The 27271-nt window shown below is 38.7% G+C and overlaps 1 protein-coding gene across 2 annotated transcripts in view; it reads left to right on the forward strand.

Annotated features, from left to right (window-relative positions):
* The first annotated feature begins 1591 nt into the window (after window positions 1-1591).
* The window catches only part of agla (amylo-alpha-1, 6-glucosidase, 4-alpha-glucanotransferase a), a 34853-nt gene continuing 9173 nt past the window's right edge, over window positions 1592-27271 (forward strand). Inside the window, exons 1-20 of one of the 2 annotated variants that reach the window (XM_024268947.2) lie at window positions 1592-1747; window positions 8662-8786; window positions 10718-10928; window positions 11957-12126; window positions 12464-12667; window positions 14070-14251; window positions 15295-15406; window positions 15963-16089; window positions 17670-17772; window positions 17953-18050; window positions 19928-20067; window positions 20162-20349; window positions 20661-20784; window positions 22713-22876; window positions 22967-23068; window positions 23592-23747; window positions 23906-24056; window positions 24143-24267; window positions 25538-25650; window positions 25939-26073. In XM_024268947.2, coding sequence (XP_024124715.1) covers window positions 8699-8786; window positions 10718-10928; window positions 11957-12126; window positions 12464-12667; window positions 14070-14251; window positions 15295-15406; window positions 15963-16089; window positions 17670-17772; window positions 17953-18050; window positions 19928-20067; window positions 20162-20349; window positions 20661-20784; window positions 22713-22876; window positions 22967-23068; window positions 23592-23747; window positions 23906-24056; window positions 24143-24267; window positions 25538-25650; window positions 25939-26073 — 2693 coding nt within the window. In that variant the 5' untranslated portion in view covers window positions 1592-1747; window positions 8662-8698. Of the gene's footprint in view, window positions 1748-8661; window positions 8787-10717; window positions 10929-11956; window positions 12127-12463; window positions 12668-14069; window positions 14252-15294; window positions 15407-15962; window positions 16090-17669; window positions 17773-17952; window positions 18051-19927; window positions 20068-20161; window positions 20350-20660; window positions 20785-21004; window positions 21129-22712; window positions 22877-22966; window positions 23069-23591; window positions 23748-23905; window positions 24057-24142; window positions 24268-25537; window positions 25651-25938; window positions 26074-27271 lie in introns of both variants that reach the window. The other variant, XM_024268945.2, reaches the window with a different exon arrangement.

Raw genomic sequence — 27271 nt, forward strand, 5'->3', positions numbered from 1 at the left:
AAACTTTAAGGGTGAAAAGGCAGTAAAACAAGCCCTCTGGGAATGCTTGAAGGTCGAAAAACAAAAGGAAGTGGTTTTCGTGTGTACGTGGGGGCGCAGAGGTCACGTTTTGCCTGGGAAGTCATGAAACTCAGGACCGGCTCTGCTGAGAATGCGCAGTGGGTAACTTTTGTCCCACCCAAGAACATGTAGTGACCATGAGGGTGGGGGTTGTGGCCTGTACTGCTGAGTTATATAAAATACTTTGGTTTTGGCTTTAGTTCCACGTCCTGAATCTTCAATCTGACCGTCTTCTATGAGTCCTGTAGTTCTCCAGTGGTCTCAAGTATTAACTTTAAAAGATGTACAATTGTTTCTTTCCACTCACTTGAGCTGAGTTTATGGTTATCATCAGTGGAAATAATAATAATAATAAACTAATAATAATCACTTGTTTATCCCTAATAATCTGTGGGAGTCAGAAAGTCTGATTAGAATGTTATAGAAGTCATTATAAATATAAAATGTGAAACATTTCAGCCAAATAAGACTTATTTAACTTGAAATGTTATTAAGAGAGTCAAGATTACAGAGTGGAGAGCCAAGAGATGTAAGTGAGTCAAATGAGCCTGACCAAAATATTATTCAGGGTTCTATTTTAGTATTACTTAAGCTCAAGTAATGTAGTAATGTTTTTCAAAGCTTTAACCCTTTAACACCAGAGCTCCTGTCTTTACATTCTTTGATTTACTGTAACTTTTCAACCGTTAACATGATCAACGTAAGCAGAAAGGCGTCTTGTTGCACTGCTTTGCTCATTCAAAATCTATGGGAATTACAGTGTTAGCGGTTAATAACATAGAGCATGCTGAAGATTTTGTGTTTAAGCGTCACCGATGATGAGTTCAAAGATCCACATGTGGATCTGGAGACAAGGGTTGCAGCCCCCGCTCGAGGAAAACAAATGCTACCAGGTAGGACATTTATAAAATACATATTATACAAATTTAAGTTTCACTTGGTTAGGTTACCTTTCATTATTTACTAGGGCTGTGAAAATTGACGCGTTAGCCAGTTAATCAAACAGAATTAACCCGTTAATATTCATTAACACAAATTAGCAGCAGTCCTTCACTTTGCTTCGTCGATTTAGGTTTTTGTTCAAAAGCTACATATTGTCATAAAATTTAATGACTAAAACATTGTGATTATTAGTGAATAATCACAACACAAAAGTGTGATTAATCTGATTTTTTTATTTTATTGATTGACAGCCTTAATTAAAAGTAAATGTTCTTAATGTTCATTTTTGTGAGTGATTTTATATTGTGATTATTTACGGATAATAAGTGGTCATCAAATACAGTAATAAAAAAAGTTAATTGCGATTAATCGCGATTAATTTTTTCCCCAGGTTTGCAATTAGTTAGGTTTGTTAATAGTTAATATTTTTTTAAGCGATTCCTTGACTTGACAAAACATAGACATAACAAATAACCGGAAGTCACAAAGATCAACTACAAAAGTGCTGTATCTCTTGGGGGCTGAGCCCCCCTGATCTTAAAAGCTTAAGACGCCCCTGCCCTCAACACCGAGATTCAGTCGTGCCCTCCTCTCTCATGTTACGGTAACACTGCGAACCTGTCAGTCAGCCAGTAAGCCCCGCCTCCCGGCTGCTGCTTACACCGCGGTTCTCCGCAGTCGGAACGGCCGGTATCCCGCAGACTGATCTCCTGTTGCTGTCACGGACCACGACGGCTACGGACAGGTACCGCACACCGCCGCACTCCGCGGGACAGTCGCGCTTCCGGTCCTTCTGCTGCTGTAAACGGCTACGGTGCTGCTAGCTAGCTGACATTTTGTCCTTTCTGGTCCATGACCCCTTCAGCTGCTGTGGGTTCAACAAACTTGTCAACAACAAAGAACTAGCTTGTTGTTTCGTGAAGTTGCATTTCAACATTATTTGATCCCATTTATTGCATTCCACGTGTTCAGTGCGGTAAATCATGCAAAGCCTCGAGACGAGTTGATGTTTTTTCTGGAAGTAACGGCACCGCCCACCGGTATCGGTGCTGCGACCTCTTCGTGAGCTCGTCCCCAGATTCGTTGGGTTGGTTGGAGCAGCTCTCATTTTGTCACCAGAAGTATGCCGATATGTGGAGCTCGTTCTTTAGCAGAGAACCGTGGACCTTGGTGTGGTATTAAAGCGAGTCTGCGTTTGCTTCGTCGAGTTAACCCCCAAACTGTCAGGATTCTGGACGGAGTCCTGAGGCGCCACGGCGGGACCTCGGACCTGCAGCGACAGGTGTTGTGCCGAGATATGCTTCCCCTGTCAGAATCTGTTTCCCCTGTCGCGACACGACTTCTGTCATGGTTCTCATTTTGGACAAATATATTCACATATAGAAATTCTCTGAATGACAACCATTTTTACCCGATTTAATTTGTATAGTAATAGTATCAGAAACTCTAAAACAACAAAAATAAATCAAAATCATGTCTATGTGTGAAACATTCAGTATTTTGACGTGAAAACTAGCCCCCTGGCTTACTTCTATTTTTTTCCCTTGTTTTAAAATGTTCCCTTTATTACATAAGTGATATGTAGCGGGCCGAGCAGGATACACATTTATCAAACACTCAAACTACATTTTTAAAACTTTAATAATGTAACTTTTTAACGTAATAATGAACTATATATATAGCATTACCTGTGATAATGCTCGTCTGAATCCTGTAAGCTGGTTTTGGGTGCTGAAGATGCTAATGCTCATAGCTGAAGATGCCGAAATTAATAGCTAAAAACATTATATTAATTATAGCTACATGCCAAATTGCCCCCCCCCCCCCCCCAACAACAAACGCCTAAATTAGCCAAAACAGCTATTGTGTAGCTGGAAATTTAGCTAAACCCCAAAGTAACCTAAAAAAAAAAAACTTAAAAAAAAAAAAAACGGGAAAAAGCCTAAAGTAGCTAAAAGATCTAGCTAGCATGTTGCAAACATATCAACTAAACTCCAAAGAAGCCTACTAAAAAAATTAAAAAGCTTAAATTAGCCAAACAGCTAGCATGTAGCTGAAATATTAACTAATCTCCAAAATAGCCTAAAAAAATCTTAGTAAGTGCCAAAATTGTCAAAAAAAAAACTAGCAGAATGCCAATTTTGAAAACTTTAAAACTGTGACTTTTTAACATTCCAATGAATAAAAAGAAATATTATTCCAGAATAAGTCAACATGAACCTTAAATAACTTTAAATATTTTACTTTCCACAAAAATGTATATTCTGTCACAATTATAAAAGTTAGAAATAAGCGCAAGATAACATCCGGTCATTAATAACAATAAAATATAATGATCCGGAGAACCGGATAGAATTACCCGGAGGGCCCAATCCGGCCCCCGGGCCTTGACTTTGACACATGTGACAAAGATTAAGTTTACAAAGAAGGTGAATTTTTAAAACATACTTTATTCTGGGAGTTTATTGTCAAATTATTTTTTTTTTTTTTCCACATCTATTTTACGGGCTGCACGGTGGCGCAGTGGTTAGCGCTCTCGCCTCACAGCGAGAAGGCCCTGGTTCGAATCCCGGCTGGGACCTTTCTGTGTGGAGTTTGCATGTTCTCCCCGTGCATGCGTGGGTTTTCACCGGGGACTCCGGCTTCCTCCCACCATCCAAAAACATGCTTCATAGGTTAATTGGTGACTCTAAATTGCCCCTAGGTGTGAATGTGAGAGTGGATGTGTGTGATTGAGGCCCTGAGACAGACTGGCGACCTGTCCAGGGTGTACCCCGCCTTCGCCCATCAGTAGCCGGGTTAGGCTTCGGCACCCCCGCGACCCCGAAAGGGAAGAAGCGGTTAAGAGGATGGATGGACATCTATTTTACGTAAAACAATGACAGGGATTTTGTCAGGCCGCTGATCCAGGCCGTCAGAGTCTGTGGTGTCCAATAATTTCCAGTAGAAGCAACAGCTATTTATTAATTGTCTGTTGGGATTACTTCCTTAGAATATGCACTGAATAAAGTGAATCGTTTGAATTTTTTTATGTTTAAAATGATTAGTTTTCATCAAATTTTGAGTTGATGGTTTACTCAACTCAAAAAGTGAAAATGAGATAAATACAAACTAATATTTTAGCTTTTGTTAATTGATTCAGTGTTTCACTATTTATAGTGTGTGAAAACAATGCAAATATAACAAAAACTTCCAAAAGCCCCAGAGTAGAGTATATCAGTAAAATCCACCTTCACTTTTACAATTTTTGGGAGTGCAATGAAACAAATCAGGAGACAGGGGAAACAAATCCTGGCAGAGGAAACGTATCTTAGCACAACACTGGCGGCTTAGCTGCAGTCGCCGGGCGCGTGTCGGACATTGTGTAATGGTGTGAAGCACATGTACCAAACGACCCTAGAGACCATGGAACCTTTAAAAATAGATACGACGTAGCAGCACAGAATTCCTGACCTTTCCCCGTTCAGTGCCCCGACTCCAGCGACAGAGATGGGTTCAGTGACTGGGAATCCATTCACCTGTTCTGACCGGTGTGGACTGGCCCATCCTCCGGCCCCTCATCACATTCACTGAGCTTGAAGCGCTGATCCACCTCTCCGCCGTTTTCCTTTGGTGTTGCTTCATTTAAGAACGACACACAAGTTTAATCAAACCTAATTCAAAATAAAGCTAAAGATAAAGATTTTTAATGTGTATTCTTCAGGCTCGTCTATGCATTTGTAGGTTTTTTTCACTAATTTTCTTTTACAGTTTAAAATGATTGCTAACTGCTATTTCTAATTTGGTGTTGAGATGCGAGGCTGGGCTCTGATGGACCAGTGAGCTGTTCCCTTCCTTCTGCTATCTGATACTAAAGGCTGTATATCATAGAAATGGCAAAGGATTGGAAAGGAAAAATTTAAGCAAGTACAGCTAAGTAACAGGTTTTATTTTACATAGCTAAAAATGAAACTAGCTTGGCTTGCTGCTAAAAACCTGTGCGAAGGCTGTGCAATAAGATGCTATATGACAAAACAGTTATTCTTTGAGCTTTTCTTCCAACTATATAAATACATATAAATATACTTGACATTTAAATATAATATTGTAGTTCAGTAAAAGTATAACTATATTGATTCTCACTTCAGCCTTATACGTTATGCATCTGTTATGTAGTCTACCTTCATTGACTAATAATGTATTTATTAGGTTTTCCGGAGTATAAGTCGCAGTTTTTTCACAGTTTAGCCAGGGGTGGGTCTTATACTCAAGAGCGACTTATTTGTATTTTTTTAGACATAAATACGCTCCTATATTTGTTATTTTCCCAGTAAACACACGGTTGTCCATTAGCGGTTGTTTCCTTTAACAATCACTAGAGGGCGCTGCATCTGCATTTGCTACTAGGGCTGCCACGACTATTAGCCTAATCGACTATTAAAATAGTCTGACTATTTTAATAGTCGATTAGTCGTTACTTTATTTTGGACAAACAAAGTTGTGAGCGTTAAGCACCAGAAAATTAGCTTTTTTATATCTGAGTGGGTGTGAGCAAACCTTTATCTTTAGTGAAAATAGTTCCTTGTTTCAGATGACGACCTCAATAGGGAGATAAGGGATATACTTTCTATCAAACTCATTTTGACAGGTGACTTTTGATCCTTTATACGGGGGTCTCCAACTGCGGCCCACGGGACTATGATCACAGATTTCAAAGATTTTCTCAGTACTGTGTGTCTATCTCTCTCTGAGGGTGGGTCTGGGTTACAGCACCTGGACTCGGCGCCCACAGTCCTCCGCTGCTCTCAGCTCAGAAATGAAGGAGGCGCTGTTAATATAGACACTTGAAACAACAGAAATAATTAGTTTTCTCTAGTCAGTCAGTCAATATGTTGTTTCTTCAGTCCTCTGTATCTGCTGTATGATCATTTTTATTATTTTAGTTTTTTATCACTGATTTATTTATTTTTTATTTATTTTTAATATATTAATTTATTTTGTTCATTATTATGTGTTAAAAAATGGAGATATGTGATAACATTGAAATGTTTTATCAGTGCTTTTCTTGTGGAAATCCTGATGCAGTACAGCCTCACCCAGACCCAGATAAATTGAGTTTAAGACCCCTTTATGTATAAAAAATAAATTAAATTGTTACATTATCTTGAGGGGCGGGCCACCTGTCAAAATGAGTTTGATGGGAAGTATATTCTTATCTCTCTCTAATTTGATTTAATCGTGTTTTAATCCCAGAAACTAATGAAGGACAGAGGCTGCACGAGTCATTAAAAGTTTAATAAACTATCATCTTTATTGTCTTTATTGTTAGTTAGTTTAAAGCTAATGATGGTTAAGATGTGTTCTTTATATCCTCTTTGCTCATGACCTGATTAGTCGACTAATCAGGAAAAATAATCAGTGATTAGTCGACTAAGATAATTGTTCGTGGCAGCACTATTTGCTACTGACAGCAGCAGAAGAAGTGTCGCCCAAAACAAAGAGAATCTGATTGTTGTCCTCTCAAACTTTGATATTTTTCTTATTCAGATCAAAAGATTACTCTAATTGTATTTATTTATTTTTTTATTTTTTAGCTACACTGGGTTTGGCAGATTTGTTCTGAAACGTCAGATTTTTCTCCCAAAAGTGTAACTTATACTCCAGAGCACCTTGTTTATGGTTTTCCTCTTCTTGATTAGACATTTTTTGCTCTTGCGACTTATACACCAGAAAATACGGCACAATAAGTTTGTCTGAATAAAGATGGTGGTGAAAGCTAAATTATTTTCATCTTTGTCATGGGGAGTTGCATGGTTATATGCCGAGCTGTGGCCATAGAGGTTTTAAGAAAACGTGAACATTTTATGGTAACCGGAGGACTTTTTCGACATTGAACAGTGGCCATCCGGGCACATTTGGAGTTTGGAAAGTGGCAGTCCAGTAACAGGCGGGTGGCAGGAGTAAATGCAAAGTTCTAAGCATAAAGCAAGCGGAAACTTCACAAAGCAAACACAAAGCTGTCATCAAAGAATCGTAGACATGCAGAAGATATTGTTTAGTAGAGTTTCATATTAAATCAGGGGTTGCAAAATATTGACTTGCGAATGTCCCGCGGGCCGCCAAATTGAGACTCCCGATTTGGATACTCAAAATTAAGATGTGCCTTTTGAAATTTTATTTTAAGTATTGTTTTAGTGACACATGTTTCATACTGGTTGTTTAGAGAACAAAGGACAATAAATAGTGATCCCTTTGAAAGAAGCAGCTCTCCTTTTGAATGTCCATCCATTCCCAGTAGAGTTTCAAAGCTTTCTTAGTTTTGGACACGTTGTCGTGATAGACGATGAGAAGAAGCTATGGGTCGTCATTCACTCTCTTGTTGGCATTAGCTGTTGATTCTAACTTCATGTATTTATTATCAGATCAACAAATAGGTAAATATAGATGTTTTTTTTTTCTTAATCTTCAATAGTCCTTTATTTTATGGACATATTTTATAGAACCATTTCTTTTAGCTTAATTTGAGATTGTACATGTCATTTGGATCATTTGTTTGATTGTTTTAGGTTTTTTTGTTTTGTTTTACATGTTCAACATCTTTGTCTGGCTAAATGTTGTGAGTTGAGTCTTAAATTAATGTCATTAAAAAAATGGTAAAATGGTAAATGGCGTGTACTTGTATAGCGCTTCACAGTCACAGACCCATTCGACCATTCGCACACATTCACACACTGGTAGTGGCTCTGCTGCCGAACACTGGCGCCAACCTCCCACCAGAGGCAATTTGGGGTTCAGTGTCTTGCCCAAGGACACTTCGACACTTGAGGGGTCAAGGTGGGAATCAAACCTGCAATCCTCCGATCAGGAGTCGACTGCCCTACCACTGCACCACTAAAGTTAAAAATACTTGAAATATAAAACTAAGGTGATCATCAGATAACCGATTCTTTTGTTCTTTCGCACACGTTCTATGTAACTTTTGACATGTTTAATGTCAAATGGGTTTTTTTCACTATATTAGTATAGTTCAACATATAATTGTAGACCTAGGCTATGTCGCATCGATCTTCAAAATGGGTTTAATTTGTTTTTTTATTTTATCCTTTTATTTTTCTTGAAAACAGAAAACGAGTTTTTAAAAGGACAGGCCTCTAACCTTCAGTGGCTCTTTAAGTGTCAGAGCTGTTATTTTCCAAACACAGAAAAGTAAGTTTACTTTACAAATAATGTTCCTTCAGGGGCTCTGCCTCTAAAGTTTTGGGAATTGTGTAGTAGATAGGCAGTCACTGGAAACAGAAAATCATAGTTGTCAACAGTGAAAGAGCAGAAATTAAGAACCAAATCCCCCTTCTGCACTGCTGTCAAATCAACAAAATACATAGAAAGGGCCCTAACTTTCCAACCTTTTCCTGGGGGGAACTCATCTGACCCCCGGGCTGTAATGGTGGCCTCCTGCTTTCTCCTCAGTAGCTTCTTACCATGAAAACTGTTGGTGTGATTTGAGTTTGCAGCTTCAGTTCTCCACGTTGTCTGATGTGCTGCTGGGAATACAAACGTGTTGCCAAAGCTTTGTGTCAAGAGTGGAAATTCACTGACCGCTCCGTGTGCATGGCTCCTTTTGTTTATTAGCAGCTCATTGTGTTCATCTTTGCTGAAACTTATTCTGTTCTTTCCTCCTAGGAGACCAGGCGTTTCACTTTGAGGAGATCCTCTCATAATGTTGCCTCAGCACTTGAAGCAGATCCGAGTTCTGATGCTCAACGACAACGACAACTTGGAGAGGACTCTGTTCAGACTTGAACAAGGTAACACTGCACTCTTGGACAAGGAATTGAGGCTTTAACGCCTGGTTCACACCAGGCGCAGAAGCGGTGCGGAACAAAGGCCGCTTCCATTCGGCGCCCTTGTTAACCTATGGTGTGATTCACACCAGGCGCAGAGCGCCGCGGTCTCCACAGAGCGATCCGCGTTAATCCTGGCAGGAAGTTACATCAAGATACATTAGAAAATCTGGTTTATTTTCAAAATAAAACCAATTTTTTCGCGATAAAACACCGCAATTGACAAATTTGATCATGGTTTTGCATCTAACCCAGGGGTCTGCAATCTTTAACATCTAAGAATCTACTGATTAAAACCTAAAGGGAGCCATATAGTCTTACTTTAACCTTTACGAAATTTGGATTTGCATTCATGACCTTTTTTTTAATAATAAATATGAATTATTTCTATTTTTTTGGCACAAACAAAAGCAAATATATTTATAAAACCTAGCATCTCTCAAAATGTTATTTTTTTTAATTGAATTATTATTTTTTTTTACATTGACAGAAGGTCAAATAACCTTTTTTCAAAATAAACGATTCTCTGGGTCGAACAGGATCATGACTGTGCAGCTCTGGACAGCTAGTAACCAATGTTGTGCAGCATAAGATAATATGTGCTTTTAACTCATAAAAGATTCATTTTTTTACCAAAGTTTTGCTTTGCATATAAAATCTGTTCATTCTGGAGGTAGAGTTGATTAAACAAGACGTCTTCAGGTCAACAGGGATGTAAAAACCTACATAGTTTATCATCTATGTGAGCCTCAGACATCAATTTATACATTTAATTTACCTAAAATAAATCAATGCTAATTAAGAAATCTTTACGTTAAAAATGTGCTATTTTATTTTTCCCCTCTTTGTCCTCATCAGTCTTACTCTGCTGGGTTTTGTTATTTTAGTTTAGGGTTGGACCTTGGTAGTCTTAGTTTGTGGGCTTTGTTTATTTTATTTAATTTTTGACCAAGGAGCCACAATGGAGAGAGAAAAGAGCCACATGTGGATCTGGAGCTAAAGGTTGCAGACCCCTGATCTATACAGACTGTAGAGATGAAAATAAACATACAATCACAACACACACACACTTCTCTCTGTGTATCTCAACAGCAGATGACTAACTACTTGCTTCTGGAGAGAGCAGATGCCGCTTGCACTCTGCTTCGCTTCACGGCGCTTCCACGTCTCGTGTGAACCTAGTGTTACAGAGCAAAAACAATGGCCCAGCTTTTCACAATTTTTTAGGATAATTTACCGTTTTATTCAATTTTGAGTTTTATTCAGCTCTTTTAGCTGTAGTAGCAGTTTTAGAATATCACGACCTGATTGTCTCACAGTTTCTAGTATTTTTTAGCCGTGGCTGCTTTGATATAATAAAGGATTTATCATTATCTGTTATTTGTTCTTGTGACCAAAACCGCATGTAAAAGTTGACTGGGGTTGATACATCTGGAGGACACAGAACTCAGATCTTGCTTTCTGATGCAGGTATTCCAGTTCACATTCTCGGAGGGTGCCTCTGGTCTGCTGTAAAGCAGTGCATCAGCACAGAAGGAAAAGGAAGACACCTTACAGTGCATGCGTGCTGGCTGAAAAGAAGCGTGCCACTTGACATTTACAGTTCTCTGAACATGAGAGGGATCCATGAGCTGACTGTTAAAGGGGACTAATATATATATAGACAGCCGTGTCATAGTCCTGACTCTAAAGAAGCAGCGTGCTTTGGGTTACTGCTGCTGCAACCATCTGCAGACTCCTGGTTGAAATGGCATGCAGAAGAAGTTCAGAAACCTTTTTCAATGTGTTTAGACATCCACCTGTTGTGTAACAATTGTACACAGTTAAAGTGAAGCAAGACTGAATTTGTTTAACATAAGAAAGTGTCAAAAGTACAAGCTTTTCTGTGTCCGCAGGCTTTGAGCTGCAGTTCCGTCTGGGCCCGAGCCTGCAAGGAAGGAGGGTTATCGTTCACACCAATTACCCGCTTGAAGGGCAGCGCTTTAACCGAGACAACTTCCGTGTTTTGGCGTGGAACTATCCATCAGGGAGGGAGGATGACTCTGATAAGTTCTGCTCTCTGGAGCTCAAGATGGCTGGATCTTATCAGTATTACTTTGGATATGCGTAAGAACGGGTTTCATTTCCACACCTGATGAGATCACATACAGGTAGTTTAGGCCAAAGGTGTAATTTGGTTTAAAGGAGGGGGGTAAAGGAGTAAACTGTTTCTTCTGGGAGAGACAGTGAGACTTGTTTTAGGTTTTACTTTTGAAAGGTGCGTGGAGACCAAGAGAAATATTTAAAATCCTAATTTGGATGTTTTGAAGTACTGTATACTTCTAAACTGTTGACACAAATCTCCCTTACTGTCTGTTTTTATAAACGTTAAAATCAAATTGAGAATAATTTTCTAAATTAAGAATGTAATTATTTAGAGCAGAAATCAAAAACTGTCTAACTGAAAAAATACCTAAATTTCAAAATAGTGTAAAAAATAAGCATAAATTAGCCAAACAGCTGGCATGTAGCTAAAATATTAGGTAAACTCCAAAACAGCCTAAAAAAATTAAAAAGAAAAACCTAAATTAGCCAAAACAGCTAGCATGTAGCTGAAATTTTAGCTAAACTCCAGAACAGCTTAAAAAACAAAAAAGCCAAAATTAGCCAAAACAGCTAGCATGTAGCTCAAATATTTGCTAAACTCAAAAACAGCCTAAAAAACAAAACAAAACAAAAACTAAATTAGCGTAAACAGCAAGCATGTAGCTCAAATATTAGCTTAACCCCAAAACAGCCTTAAAAAATGTGAAGAAAAGTCTAAATTAGCCAAAACAGCTAGCATGTTGCAGAAATATTAACTAAACTCCAAAACAACCCAAAAATCAGAGTAAATGCCAAAATAGTCCAAAAAGCTAGCAGAATGCAAATTTTTAAAACTTTAAAATCATACATTTTTAACATAATTATGAATACTAAAAAGGCAGGAAAATTATTCCAGAATAAATCAGCTTAAACCTTAAATAACTTTCAATATTTTACTCTCCATAAAAACATATTTTGTCGATTTGCCCTAGTATCAATGACAGTTTTCTGAATTCATATGATTCCACTTCACCAAACCATAATTTCTTTTGAATCCCTCTTTCCAACAGAGGCATTGAAAGACTCGGGGGAGGTTACATTGTTGTTGACCCAGTCCTACGTGTTGGACCAGACAACCACGTGCTCCCGTTAGACTGCATCACCATTCAGACCTACCTGTCCAAATGCCTGGGCCCCCTGGACGACTGGCCAGACAGACTGAAAGTGGCAAAGGAGTCGGGTGGGTGTTGGTTTGGCATCTTTACGTCCTCCTTTTGTGTTCACAATTTTACACACTTTACAACCTCATTTGAGAACAATAATAATATCGCTAAGTAACGTGAAGTTATTCAGACCCTTTACTTTGTTATCAAAGGACAAAATGTGAGTCTTGAGAAACCGCAGCCCTTTTTTCACAAGTCTAAACCTTGCTTAACTGTTTGACATATTTGCAACATTGGGGATTTTTAAGACAGATAAAATGTTTTGAAATATTTGTTCATATTCTGTGCAGCCAGAATATTGGCTGGACATCAAATGAATGGAGTTAAGAGTGTGCACTGGTACTCTTCTTTCAGGTTACAACATGATCCACTTCACTCCTCTGCAGACTTTAGGAGAGTCCCGGTCCTGTTACTCCTTAGCCGATCAGCTGACTTTCAACCCTGAGTTCAGCAAAGAAGGCCAGAACTGGAGCTGGGAAGATGTGGGGGCTTTGGTGGAGAAGCTCAGGACAGAGTGGAATATGCTGTGCATTACAGATGTAGTGTACAACCACACAGGTGAGTTCATGTGACTGCATCTGGATGAGGAGACTCAGTTTTTTAATATACAGTGAGGCAAAAAAAAATTCCCCCAGTCTCATCTTAAAAGATGAGTTTGATCTGCAGTATCAATGCAGCGACAGAATGTAAAAAAAATCCCATTGAATGATGTTTCTGAAATAATTAGACTTTTTTTACCCCACTATGCATAATCTTGAGAGCTCAGCTCTCTTGTGCACACTCACTCTCTGGATAGACAAGAAGAGGGAACTTCACTTTGTTTAAGCTAAATCTACACAACAATCTATAGGGCTGGGTTGATAAAATCGATTAATCAATTTGAATTGATTAAACCTTCACAGATCGATAATCGATTCATAAAATATAAATCGATGTAGCACATAAAGCTAAATTCTGCTAGCTTGATGCTAACGTTTAATGGAATTTTCCATCTGACAGCTAAAGCTAACGCTCGGTTGACCTGAATATACATTTCTGACTAAATGAACATCTTTATAAACTCACAGGCATTAATTTTACATACTCTTTTAAGGAAATATTTTAAAGTAACCATTTGTGGTCTAAAATAAATTTTTTTGCTCAAACTTTCTTCTTCCTCTAGAATAAGGTGTAACACTATAGCACAATTGCCACCTAGTGGACAAACTGAAACGTCCTCCAGGAGAAGCAGAATAATGTTTCCAATGTTAATGATCTGAACATTTTAATTAGAACTTCTCCTTTAGAGAATCCATGTAACACTGGATGATATTAACAATCTCTTTATTTCACTGATACATTTTACAGTGTGTGAACTGTATGAAATTAATAGTAAATTATTAATGTATTTCTAAACAAATGTGTATAAATGTGTAAACTCAAGACTGAATCGAATTGAAGAATTGAAAGAATAGGAAAAAAATCTGAATTGATCTGATTCAGACTTTTGTGAATCGAATCAAATCGTTCCTTGAAATTATAATCGATACCCAGCTCTAACAAACACTCAAACTGTTGATTCTCTTTTGTAAATAAAAAAAAGAAACACTTGATAATCCCTGAAAAAAACTTGTAGCTGAATAAAAGAAAGTAAATATAAACGTTTAAAAAAATGACGACATATCTGCACGCCAAAACGGTGCGACTACAGCGAAAGAGAAGCGGCATCAGCTGACTCAGAAACGGAAGGAAAATCAAAAAGACAACCGCGGAGCTGGAGGATATTTATAATCCAGAGCAGAAGTTTAATATGGATAAAGCCGGCCTCTACGCTCCAGAACAGTCGATTGTTCTGAATTAAAAAGAATAAAAAACTCTTCATGTTGAGGAATGCTCCAATATTCTTCAATCAATGTTTTACAATGCAGGATCGGAAGAGTTTAATGATCAGATGCTTCATCCTTTCTGTTCCTTTGTTCAGCTGCTAACAGTGTGTGGATAAAAGAACATCCGGAGTGTGGCTACAACCTGGTAAATTCTCCTCACCTGCGCCCCGCCTGGGTCTTGGACAGAGCTCTCTGGCACTTAACCCTCAAGGTGGCAGAGGGGCGGTACAAGGACAAAGGACTTCCTGCTGAGATCACCAATGAGAGCCATCTCAATGTGAGTACCGAGAGCTTCGTGCTGGCTGGGTCTGTCTGAGCCGCGTCAGCCTGTCATCTGAAAGACATTTGGCCACTGATATGTGCCCACATTGCTGCAAAGCATCATGGTTGTTCTAGAACACAGCGCCCTGTTCTGTCATTCAGAGGTTTGGAATTTAGCTGTTTGACCTTCAAGGTTGTGGCTGAATGAGCCGAATGATAAATAAAACGGTTGGCCGAATACCACAAAATGACCAAATATCAAACAACGAGTTTTTCTTTATCTTTTAAATATTGAATCAATTTTACACAACTTTTAAAATTAAACACATTTTTATTTTATATTTTATTCCTCAAACCCTTCCTGTTTAATAAGACTAGGCCTTCAAACAAAACATGGATTCTAACAGATAATAATTATCAAGAAGTGTGTGCACAGTAAACATAGGCAACCTCAGCCTGGCTAGGGCGCCATCTGCTGGAGGGGGGGCCAAATCCCAATGATTAGGCTACATATTCATGAATATAATTATTTATCACCAGTGTAAAAATAAATAAATAAGTAATATTTAAAAACATAAATAACATAACTCAAGGGTCCCTTTGAGTGTGTGTGAGCATGTAGCCTTAATATACAAGAACACAACGTCTCCCAGGGCCACAACAGATATGACAAAAAATAAGCTTTAAAAAAAAAAAGAAGCAAACCACGACATCTGAGATATTTTAGCCCATAAGAACCCAGGGTGACATCAGGGTTACAGAAAAACATCAGAAATGTTTTGTGTGGTGAACTCGGTTTGTTGTATTTTTATGGAGAGAAATAAGTATCACCCCCGTTTTTATGCGTGTGTAATTCTTGATTTGTAACTCATAAAATGAAAGACTACTTTACTACACTCTCACTCCATATAATATAAAGTAACGACTAATTGTAACTTGTAACAAAGGAGAAGTGCAGCACTGGAAAAGCAAAATCAAAGTTCAGATCCAGTTCTGTCTGTTGATGAGATGTTTCTGCTGTTTTACTGGAATGCTGCTCCTGTCCTGTGTGTCTGTCAGGCCGTCCGCAGTGTGTTCTGGGAGGATGTGGTTCCCCAGATCAAGTTGTGGGAGTTCTTCCAGGTCAAAGTGGAACTTGCTGTGGAACAATTTAAAATGCAGCTGCAAAAGGGTTTGTAACTCCCTTCACATTATGTTTGTCACCGTTCACCTCCGAGACATGACTGCAGGGATTTAAAACAGAATGCATACAGATACCATGATAACATGTGTGTTTATGCCTTCATAAATGTTAAAACCCCCTTAATTTAAAGAAAGTGATTAAAATCTGCTTTGACAATGAGCACATTAGAAGAAAAAGGTCATGAATTCACCTGAAATGCCAGAGAGTTTTTGGTAGCCTGGCAGTCCTGGACTCATCCTCCTGTTTTAGTTTGGGGAATTCTTGAAACTACCAGGAAATGTGCATACTAATTCATTCATCAAACTACTTCAAAACTCTGGTTTCTAAATGACAAAAGCGAATTTAGGGAGACTGGAGAGTTAGAGGATTATGTTTCATATATTTCTCTAAAGCTCAAAACACAATCAGGCAACTGCAATCTTAATATTAGATTTCTACCAGTCTGAACAAAGTGACCAACTGGGCCTTTTTTAAAGAGCTGTGAAAAACTGAAGTTCATGACTTTAAAACATGTTGATGTAAGATTTTTGTTATGATTTGTTAGGTTTGAAACCCGACCAAAGTAAGACTGGAGGGAAGAAAGAGCTCAAAATCATCCAAGATCCCCAGTACCGTCGCTATGGCAACACAGTGGACATGGACTCTGCTTTGGAAACGTTTGTACCTCACAGGTGGGAGTTTAAAGTTTTTCAAATTATAATTTGCTCCAGAATATAAATTAAAGCATCCAGAAAAAAAAATAGCAGAAAAACGAAGAAGAAAAATCCTATTTAAATTGCACTGGAGTGTGTCGCATATTTGGGAGAAACTTGCTTTCTGAACATCTCTATCAAGCCTGGTGTAATGCTGCATTCACTTTAAGCACAATTCATAGGGATACAACCAGTTTGTAGTGAAATTACAATTACAGAGTGTAGTGAAATTACAAATCAGGTGTAGCATCACCAGTTGGAAAAATAGATGGTTTACAACCCTTTGTTAAGCAGTCAGCGCGTGTGTGAACACACCGTAAGAGCTACAAAAAAAAAATCATATATATATATATATATATATACACATTTGATTACAGTGGATGACTGTGGAGCTGCCACAAACGATTATTTTAGTAGTTGACTAATCACTGATTATTTTTTCCGATTCGTCAACTAATCAGGTCACGTGCAAACATGCGACAACTGGATGTAAAGCTCACATATTAACCATCTTTAGCTTTAAACTAACTAAAAACTAGATATATAGCATTACCTGTGATAATGCTAGAGTGAATGCTGTAAGCTGAATTTGGCTGCTGAAGATGCTAGTGCTGATAGTTGAAGATGCTGAAATTGATAGCTAAAAATATGGAAGCTGATAGCCAGCTAAAATATGAGATAAGTGCCAAATTAGCCCGCCAGAACAGCTAGCATGCAGCTGAAATATTATCTAAACTCCAAAATAGCCTAAAAAACAAAAAAGCCTAAATTATCCAAAATAGCTAGCATGTAGCTGAAGTATTAGCTAAACTCCAAATTAGCCTAAAAAATCTTGAATGTCAAAATAGTCCAAAAAGCTAGCAGAATGCTATTATAACTTACAACTTTACTGCACACTGACTCCATATAATATAAAGTAACGACTGATTCACTATTAAATGAGTCAACTATTTCAGTAGTTGATTAGTCGTCGATTAGTCGACTAATCGTGGCAGCCCTAGATGTCTGCTGCGGGCTGTAGTTCAGCTGTTTGGTGCAGACCAAGAACATGTTTGTATTCATGGGTTCAACCTACATTCTCCCCTCTGCTGCTCAGCCCACTGATGCAGCTTCTTTATACACGGGGCTCTGTTTGAAATCGAGCTAAGCAGACTATCTAATGCAGGAGTGTCCACAGTCAGTCCTCGAGGGTCGGCCTCCTTTCCAGAAATCCTGCCTTATCTGCAGCTGATTACCTGGATCAGGTGCCCAATAGGGAGCTTCAATGACAGATTGGCTTGAAAACATGTAGGACAGCGGCCCTCGAGGACCAACCTTTGACACCCCGATCTGAAGGTTTCTGCATTAACTGCCAGGCAGCTTTGCTTAACAAAAATACACTGTACCAAATCTAGAATTCAACAAAAAAAGATTAATGGGTTGGATCTATAATGTGATCTAATTTCATTAAAAACTGAAATCTATGGAAAGAACTCTGAAAACAGCCTCAAAAAACATCACAAAGGAATGCTTCACTATGACATGTGACCTCTCATCATTTACCTGTATGCACTCCATAGCTCTTCCCCACACCACATCGAGGAGTGCTGTGCTTGGCTGAAGCAGAGGCTGAATGAACTAAATGACGAGCAGAAGCGTGTCGTGACTCAGCATCAGGAGCAGGTAACTCTCATATGAAGGTCCTGCCCAACCTCTCTGAATGGAACTACATTCACAGTACTACAGATGGTGGAGATGTCCCAGTGTTCTTTAATGTAACTGATAAAATTCTGCTCTGTCTGTACCTAAAGTCAACTTCTGTAGCGTAATGTTCTTTTGTTCTGTTCTTCTTTGTCTCATCAGGCTATCAACTGTGTTGTTGGAAATGTGGTGTATGAACGTCTGGCTGACCACGGCCCCAAACTGGGTCCTGTTAGCAGAAAAAATCCTTTAGTCACCAGGTAACACAGAGGAATGTTTGTCTATAAATGTTCAAATCTGATGTAGAAATGTTTTTCCTTCTTGAATATATAAAATATAATAAATCTGAGAACCTTGTTTTGGAAAGCATATGGACAGCATGCAGACGGTTGTTCCCTTTTGATTAAAGAAAAGCTTACAGTGAAATAAATTGATTTTATTAAAAGTAAATGTTCAGTTATGTTTTCCAAAACGTATCCTTCTCTAAAATGTGTTTTCTCATTGAGATCACAGGTCAGCTTGATTTCAAAAATCTAATTTGAACACGAATGTTCAAATTCAGTCGTAAAAGTTCTACAGATACAAAGGACTTGTGTGTGAAGATTAAAAAGCAAAACATATTAAAGGAAAAGATTGTGACAACATTTTCATGAAACCTGACCGGCTGAACTTCCCAATCTGAACCGTAAGCTTCAAAGAACTGTAGCCTCAAGAAGAAAACTGATGACTGAGGAATTTGAAGCACCTATTGCTTTGTGAGCCGGACTTCATGGAAGAACACTGAAGGGAGAACACCACAGTTAAAAGTTCTCAATAAAACTGAACTGAACTTTGCCGCATTGAGAGGAGAACTTTCAGTCATATGAGACAAAACAGCAAGACTTGCTAGCTCTACAGCAGGGCTGTCAAACTCGATCACACAGGGGGCCAAAATCCAAAACACACCTTTGGTCGAACAGGATAAACATTTATTAAACACAATAAAACTACATTTTTAAAACGTTAAAACGATAACTTTTTAACATAATTATGTACTAGATATATAGCATTACCTGCGATAATCCTAGAGTGAATGATGAAAGCTGAATTTGGCTGCTAAAGATGCTGAAATTGATAGTTAAAAACACTGAAGCTCATAGCTGAAATCACTATAGCTAATAGCTCAAACGGTGAAACTTATGCCAGCTAAAATATTAACTAATTACCAAATTAGCCTAAAAAACTATTTAAAAAACACTTGGGTTAACCAAAACAGCTAGAATGTAGCTTAAATATTAGCTTAACTCCAACATAGCCTAAAAAATCTCAGTAAATGCCGAAATGTTCCAAAAAGCTAGCAGAATACCAATTTAAAAAAATGAACTTTTTAACATAATTATGAATAATAAACATGCAAGAATATTATTCCAGAATAAATCAACTTAAACCTCAAATAAGATTTTTAGGCTATTTTCAGAGTTTAGCTAATATTTCAGCTACATGCTAGCTGTTTTGGCTAATTTAGGCTTTTTTTTTATCTCACGCTGTTTTGGATTTTAACTATTTTTTTCAGCTACATATTGTTTTGTCTGACCTAAGTTTCTTTTTTAGTTCTTTAGGCTAATTTGGGATTTAGCTAATATTTTAGCTGGCTATCAGCTTCAGCATTTTTAGCTATCAGCACTACCATCTTCAGCAGCCAAATTCAGCTTACATCATTCACACTAGCATTATCCAAAGTAATGCTATATATCTAGTTCATAATTATGTTAAAAAGTTATGATTTTAAAGTTTTTAAAAATGTAGTTTTAGAGTGTTCAATACATGTTTATCCTGTTCGGTCCGTGACCTAAGGTGTGTTTTGGATTTTGGCCCCTTGTGTGATTTAGTTTGACACCCCTGTTGTCGAGTCAGCAGGAAAATAGTTCCATATAGATCCACCTCCACAACAAACCTGCAGACACCTGAGAAAACCTTCTCTAAAACAGAGCAGATCATTACTGACAGAAGAAACCAGATCAGCTCCTCAAAGTGATGCTTCTGAAATATAAGAGGAAGATTCTGTGGAGAACATGGAGATCTGAGGATTAATGCTGTTTTTTATTTATTTATTTATTTTTTGTCGTTTTATTCTAAACTTTTTTTTATTTTTCATAAGGTATTTCACCTATCCCTATGAAGACATGACTCTGGAAGAAGAGATGCAGGTTCTGGACCAACCAGACAAGATGCAGCACTTCTTGGCCCACAACGGTTGGGTGATGGGGGACGATCCACTGCGCAACTTTGCTGAGCCAGGTAGCCAAGTCCCTAAAAAATCCAGTCAACACCATTTCTGTTGTTGCACAATGTTTTCTTTGCCATGCCAACTGTGATGGATCATTGTGGGCAGGCTCCAACGTGTACCTGCGGCGTGAACTCGTGTGCTGGGGTGACAGCGTCAAACTGCGCTTTGGTAACGGACCTGAAGACTGCCCCTACCTGTGGGAACACATGAAGAAATATACTGAAATCACAGCCAAACATTTCCATGGAGTCCGGCTGGACAACTGCCACTCCACTCCACTGCATGTAGCTGAGGTGCTGTCACTCTTTAAACACTCAATTCATCATGCACAGTTTGGAGCTCCTATCAATTGATTTTATCAACCCAGCCCTTGTAATGATTGTGTGATCTGCATTACCTCAAAGCAGAAGCAGCCCCTCACTTCTCCAAGTGTCTGCATCACAGTAACATTGCTGTATGTTGGAGGTTTTTCACAGTGCTGGAACAGCAGCACCAGAATAGAACTTGAGTCCCCAAAAACGTTGTTTGTTTGTTGCAGCCATGTTAAGCTCAGCGTGCTGTTCTTCTCTCCCTGTCTGTGATGCTGTTGTCCTGTCTGGTTCAGGCCATGTTAGATGCAGCCAGAGAGGTTAGACCCAACCTGTATGTGATAGCTGAGCTCTTCACAGGCAGCGAGCTCATTGACAACGTGTTTGTCAACCGCCTGGGACTCAGCAGTCTAGTACGAGGTACATGTCGCTAACTACTCTTTCTCTCTCTTTGTTTTTCCTCCTTCTCCCCATCCCTTTACTGCTCCATTCCTCCACTGCATGTTGTGGTTGCTCTGAGGCCCATTCTTAACTGCCTGCAACCCCCCAAACACTGACTGTCCTCCCTCTATCCATCTCTGTTTGTGTTTTCCTTTCCGCCTGCTCGGTCCTCCTCCTTTTCGATGCTGTGGCGTTTTAGTTCATGCTAGGTGTGGCTCGAGGAGTGTGTCCTAACCTGTATGTGGTGGCCGAATTGTTCACTGGCAGCGAGGAGCTGGACAACATCTTTGTTACCAGGCTTGGGATTACATCGCTTATACGAGGTGCAGTACTCTGCAGTACTACTCCATTAATATCTGTTTAAATCTAGAAATGACATTTTACGGATGGATTGGGCTGTTTGGTCTCTTCCTAAAGAATCAGCAGGAACATCCTGCCTGCAGATGACCAGGCAGCCATGTTTGTGTGTGTGATGCTGCATGGATTCTGTGGAGAATGAAACTCTGACATGACACTGATCCATGTGCTGATCAGACTGGGCTTGATAATACCACACACCGTCGGTGTCTAGAGAGTATCATTATCAATACTGTCATTACCGACTTATTAAAGAGATTATTTATTCTAAAAAATAAATTAATGTAACACCTAAAGCTGATAGTGACACTTGTTGTCTGAATGTTTAGTAATCATTCACACTATAGTGATCCTCCTGCTCGTTTCAGTACATTTTTCAGCACCTAAAAACTCAATCACACTTTCAGTGAATTCAGGCTCGTTCAAGACATTAGTGCTTGTATTTTTGTTAAACTTTATAGTTTTTGAAATATTGAGCAAAATATGCCCAAAAGGAAATTAATGAGAAAGTCTTCAGATTTCAAAATTTTAAGCAGATTAGCAACAAACCTTTAAATATATTCATGTTTTTATCTTTTATAGTAATTTTCAAAAAAATTGGAGTTTAGCTTCTATTTTAGCAACATGCTAACATATTTGGCAAATGTGTAATCTACTGAGGTTTTTGGGACCAATTTAGAGTTTAGCTTCTATTTTAGCAACATGCTAACATTTTGACTAATTTAGTTTACAGAGAAATTTTAGGTTATTTTGGATTTTAGCTAGTATTTAAGCAACAAGCTAGCTTTTTTGGCTAATTTGATATCTACTCATTTTTTGGGGGCTAATTTGGAGCTTAGCTCATATTTAAGCAACACACTAAATATTTTTACAAAATTGCCATATATTAGGGATTTTTAAGCAACTTTACTAGGCTACACAATTTTACTAGGCTTTACTTGACCAGAAATTTAGATCAACTCCAGCGCGTTTTCATAGTTCTTTAACTAAATTTTCAGTCTTTTAGCAAATTTAGCATTTTGCAAATAGCTTTTGCATTTTCGGCAAAAAGCTTCAGCATCTTTAGCAACAACTTTCAGCAAAAAGCTTTCACTCTAACACTATTGCAGGTAATGCAACGTTTCTAGTTGTGTTTGGAATTCCGTTTCATACGGTTTAGTAATGTCACTTAAGTGGTGCTTATTAAGTTCTCAGTTAGTAGAGGTGAAATGTGTCGGCATATTGACGGTATTAAAATTTGAATTGCGCCCAAGTCTAGATTAGACTGCTAGGAGACAAGCAACACCTCCTTTATTTTGTCCCACACAGCTACAGATGAAACATTCAGGGACTCATAATAGTTTAAACTGGAAAAATATCAAAGAAGCCTAAGAAAAAAGCAGCACACATCTGTACCTGTTAACTGCATTAAGACAAAACATAAACCAAGAAAAACACAAACTTAGGTGAATCTTCCACCTTGAGTGTAGTCAAGCAGGAGCTTGACTCTTTAGTTTTTATGTTCTGTGATGAATCTGTTTAAAAGCCCCACGCCCCCCACTTCTTTCCAGAGGCCATGTCTGCACATGACAGCCACGAGGAAGGCCGGCTGGTTTATCGCTATGGAGGAGAGCCGGTCGGAGCCTTCGTTCAGCCCAGTCTCCGCCCTCTAGTGCCCTCTATTGCCCATGCAATGTTTCTCGATGTCACCCATGATAACGAGTGCCCCATTCAGGTGAGGCTGTCAGGGTCTCCTTGCTGAAGAGGTCTACTGTTTCCTATCAAATGGCTGGTCTTACTTCTCCAACCCCTCGTGTGTTTGCAGCTTCGCTCCGTTCTGGACTCGCTGCCCAGTTCTGCCATCGTCTCCATGGCCTGCTGTGCCACCGGCTCCACCAGAGGATACGATGAATTAGTGCCCCATCAGGTCATTCAGAACCTCTTGGTCAAGTAGTAAAATTGTTGATGTTTTTGCATCTTATGCACAGGAAAACTATCAGAATATTAATCTTTATGGTTTATATTTAATTATGGCATTTGGACTCGTCTTTCGAGGTGGTCTCAGTTTTGTTTCTAACCGGACTGAACTTCAGAGATTCCTCAGACTGAATACAACTGTACCTGTTGGTTACATGACGTAAACACGTTAGAATGAGGTGGTCGGTGAGACGTGGACAAATTTAAAGCATTGATTGTCGTGTTTTCAAAAAAGAAACGATTGGTCCAACTGATTACTTGTTGGAGCGTTCATTTTAAAACCCTAACATGGTTTGTTTAGAATCTTTGTGCTGATCAGTGCTGTTGCTTACATTGACTGACTGTAGGTGACTTCCTTCTTTCAGTCCTTCAGTCCCGAATGAGGCGGGATGTCCTCCACGTTTCAGGCTGGACTGGACTGTTCAGATTAGAACGACTATTTAGCTGCTTGTTTGTGTGGATGTGGATTACAGATCTCTGTGGTCAAAGAGGAGAGGTTGTACCCCAAGTGGAATCCCGCAGCAGCCTCTTCCTCCACTGGGGAAATCGGACCTCAGACTGGCATCATTGCTGGAAAACGGGCTCTGAATAAGCTGCATCAGGAGCTAGCAGCTCAGGGATTTGTGCAGGTACAATTCCAGATCCTAATTCATGGTGTGAACTCCTCCTGCTTGTTTTTACATGCACATTACTAAACATCACAGCTAAAGTTTCTGTGTCCTGCATTTGTGCTGTTATATGTCAGTGTGTTCTTAGACCAACCTCAGTGTCTTCTCGCCATCTGCAGGTCTACGTAGACCAGGTGGATGCAGATATTGTAGCAATTACTCGTCACTGTCCCAGTACACACCAATCTGTCGTCACAGTGAGCAGAACAGCCTTCTGGAACCCCAAAACCCATCAGTACGAGAGCAACGTCCCACCCATGTTCATACCTGGTACACCACCATCTCTGATGTTTCAGGATTTACTTTGACAGGCTTCTTTTCTAACAGACGGATTCTTCCTGTCTGTGTGTCTTCAGGACAAATCGAAGAAATTATACTGGAGGCACGAACGGTGGAAAGGAATGCTGGGAACTATAAGAAAGACGAGAAATACATCAACGGCATGCTGGAGTACACGGTGGAAATAAAAGAGCATATACCAGTAAAATCGCCTTTCATCTGTGTAATAATACAATAAAACCTAAAAAATCAGATCCAAATGGCAAAAATGATGGTTTACTTGATTTTTTACCCTCAAATTTGTGCTAAAAATATTAAATAAATGCTGGCACAGTACCTTATTTTCCAGACTATAAGTCCCTCTGGAGTATAAGTCGCACTTTTAAGAGAAAAGTCCAACATTTATGGACAAATTCAACAAGCCCGACGTAACGTTACATTTCACACCGTCAAATTCAAGTCCGCTGCCTCTTTTGACGTGCATCAAATTTAATGCAAATGTTTGTACAAAAATGTGTTCATAAGATAGACTCCCCCATTTCATGTGGAGGAGCTATCTTTTAGCCTCATTGGTACGTGATGGAGGCTTTGACTGTATATCTCGGAAGATACAGATGATGTTGAGAAGTTATTTATTTTGAAGAGCTCTACAAAAGCAGCTATAATCACGCCTCCATGTCTGGGTTCAGGAGATGATTCAATCTTTTTCTTTTTCTTACGGTGATTGTTCCCTTCTAGCCTGCAGGAGCTGCTTCTGAATGACTGTTTTTAGCTGCTCTTCTGTCTGTTTTAACCCAGTTTGATGGCTTGCTGTCCCGCATTAGTCCAAGGAGAGAAAAATAAAAAGAAGAATAATAATGTCTCAATACTATTAAGAAAGACATCATAACGATCATGAGGAGAAGGATCAGATTCTCAGCCATGTTTGTTTCGGACGGAACTTTTTCTTCTGCGTTTCTGTCAACAGTAAATACTGATACACAAACTTACAACGCCCTCTAGTGATTGTTAGTGAGAAAATATCTAATAAAATAAGCCTATTTATGTTTTTAAAAAATCACAAATATGTCACTCTTGAGGAAAGTTGCACCTCTGGCTAATTTATCAAAAAAATAAAAAAAAAACGCCAATTTTAATCCAGAAAACATGGTAACTGACTTAATAAAGCAAGATTTTTCAAAAACCAGCAGGTAACGGTTTTTACACATTTCAGATGCATTGTGTTTTATCACTGCTGTTTATAAATGAAGAACGGGAATCTGGATGTTTGAAATAAATTGTAAATTAATTGTGTAAATGAGCAGAAATCTGAATATTGAAGCAGCTTTCATTCTCAATCACTATCAGTTTGTGAGGACTGAATAAAAAGGATGATGCCCACACAGTGACAGTACTTCAGCAGTTTAATCCTTGTGGCAGGCCTGTCAATGGGCTGATGTGATTAATCCTTGCTTCCTTTCATTCGTCTGCAGATCAGTCAGAGTATGCTGGTGAAACACAGTGGAGTCACCTCCAAAGGCCGCTCTGAATTTGTACAGGAAATCCAGTTCCAGAAGTTGACACCTGGCAGTGTCATCTCCTTCAGGTAAATCTAAATGCTAGAGATTACATCTCTAATGAAAACCAGAGTGGCTGTGCTAACAAGTGTTAAAATCTGGTACTTTAGTGCTCGCTGTTAATGGTATAATGGTGGTAAAATCATCCTAATGATTCAACAATGAATCTTTTAGATTGAATTGAAGGAGTTTTTCTATTTTTGATTTTATGGTGTTTATTATGTTCACATTGCGAATAAGTGTTTTCAGTGCATTTTTATAGACATTTTGATTATTGCAAAAGCAAAATAAAGGTTAGACTTCTGTCTGCTCAACAGGGTCAGTCTGGACCCCAAGGCACAGAAGCTGGTGGGAGTGTTGAGGTACTACCTGTCCCAGTTCAGCCCAAAGTACAAGAGAGGCAGTGTGCCAGATGAAAACTCCCCCCCGGCTCTGCAGAAGCCCCTGGCTCAGTGAGTATGCACGCATGTCTACACTTCACCTAAAAATAAATGATTTAGCACGACCCTGTCCACTGGAAGTTAAGATATTGACCAGTGTTGGGTAAATTACTTTAAAAAGTAATGGATTACATTACTTTAGTTACTGGATGAAGTTGTCATGAAATTACTTATGTTCAAAAGTAATTTAGTACTCGTTACTTTACTTTTTTTCCACTCATACAAATTCTCAAGGGAAAAACAGAATTAAGAAGATCCTCTTGTGGCCTTGTGCAAGCTATGAACATGGTTTAAGGCATAACCTGACAACAGTGTGAAAATGACACAAAGTTACTACATATGTGGTCTATGCCACTGCTCAAAGAGCGATGTGGCAGGGCTAGTGATGAGAACTCCAGCTCTTCTTATGAACCGTCTCTTTCAGCTCCCGAGCAGATCTTCAGGTTGTTTTGTTACTTAAATTAATTATTAACAACAAGAAAATGCCAGATATATAGCATTACCTGCAATAATGCTAGTGTGAATGCCGTAAATTGAATGTGGCACTTGAAAAGGCTGTAACTGATAACTAGATAGGAATGCTGAAGCTGAAAGTTTATTAGTCTAATGTCAAATTAGCCCAAAAACTGGAAAAATTTCTAATTTTGCCAAAACAGCTAGTATAATGCTAAAATATTAGCTGAACTCCAAATTAGCCTAAAAAAAACCCTGAGAACTTCTATATTAGCCAAAACAGCTAGAATAATGCTCAACAAGCTGAACGTACTGATACCAAGATTACTGAAATCGTTGAAAGGAAGAACTGGAAAAAAATCAAAATTAAACAAAATAGCAAGCAAAATGCTAAAGTTTTAGCTAAACCCCAAATTAGCCTAAAAAACGGAAGTAAATTTCTAAATTAGCCAAAACAGCTCGCAAAATTCAAAAATATTAGCTAAACCCCCTGTTAGCCTAAAAAAAACCTCGAAACATTTCTAAATTAGCCAAAACAGCTAGTAGTTATAAGATTAAGAAAACCTTTAATTGTCCCACAGTGGGGAAATTCCAATAATGTTCAACGAGCTGAACAAACTGATACCAAGATTACTGAAATCGCTGAAAGTGAATTGACTGTAAAGTGCTTTAGGCAATTGCCCAAATTGCCTGTCAATTGATAGCTAAAAACGCTGAAGCTCATAGAGGAAAATGTTGAAGGTGATTGCTGAAATCA

The sequence above is a fragment of the Oryzias melastigma genome, linkage group LG17 (assembly GCF_002922805.2).
Source record: "Oryzias melastigma strain HK-1 linkage group LG17, ASM292280v2, whole genome shotgun sequence".
NCBI classification, from domain to species: domain Eukaryota; kingdom Metazoa; phylum Chordata; class Actinopteri; order Beloniformes; family Adrianichthyidae; genus Oryzias; species Oryzias melastigma.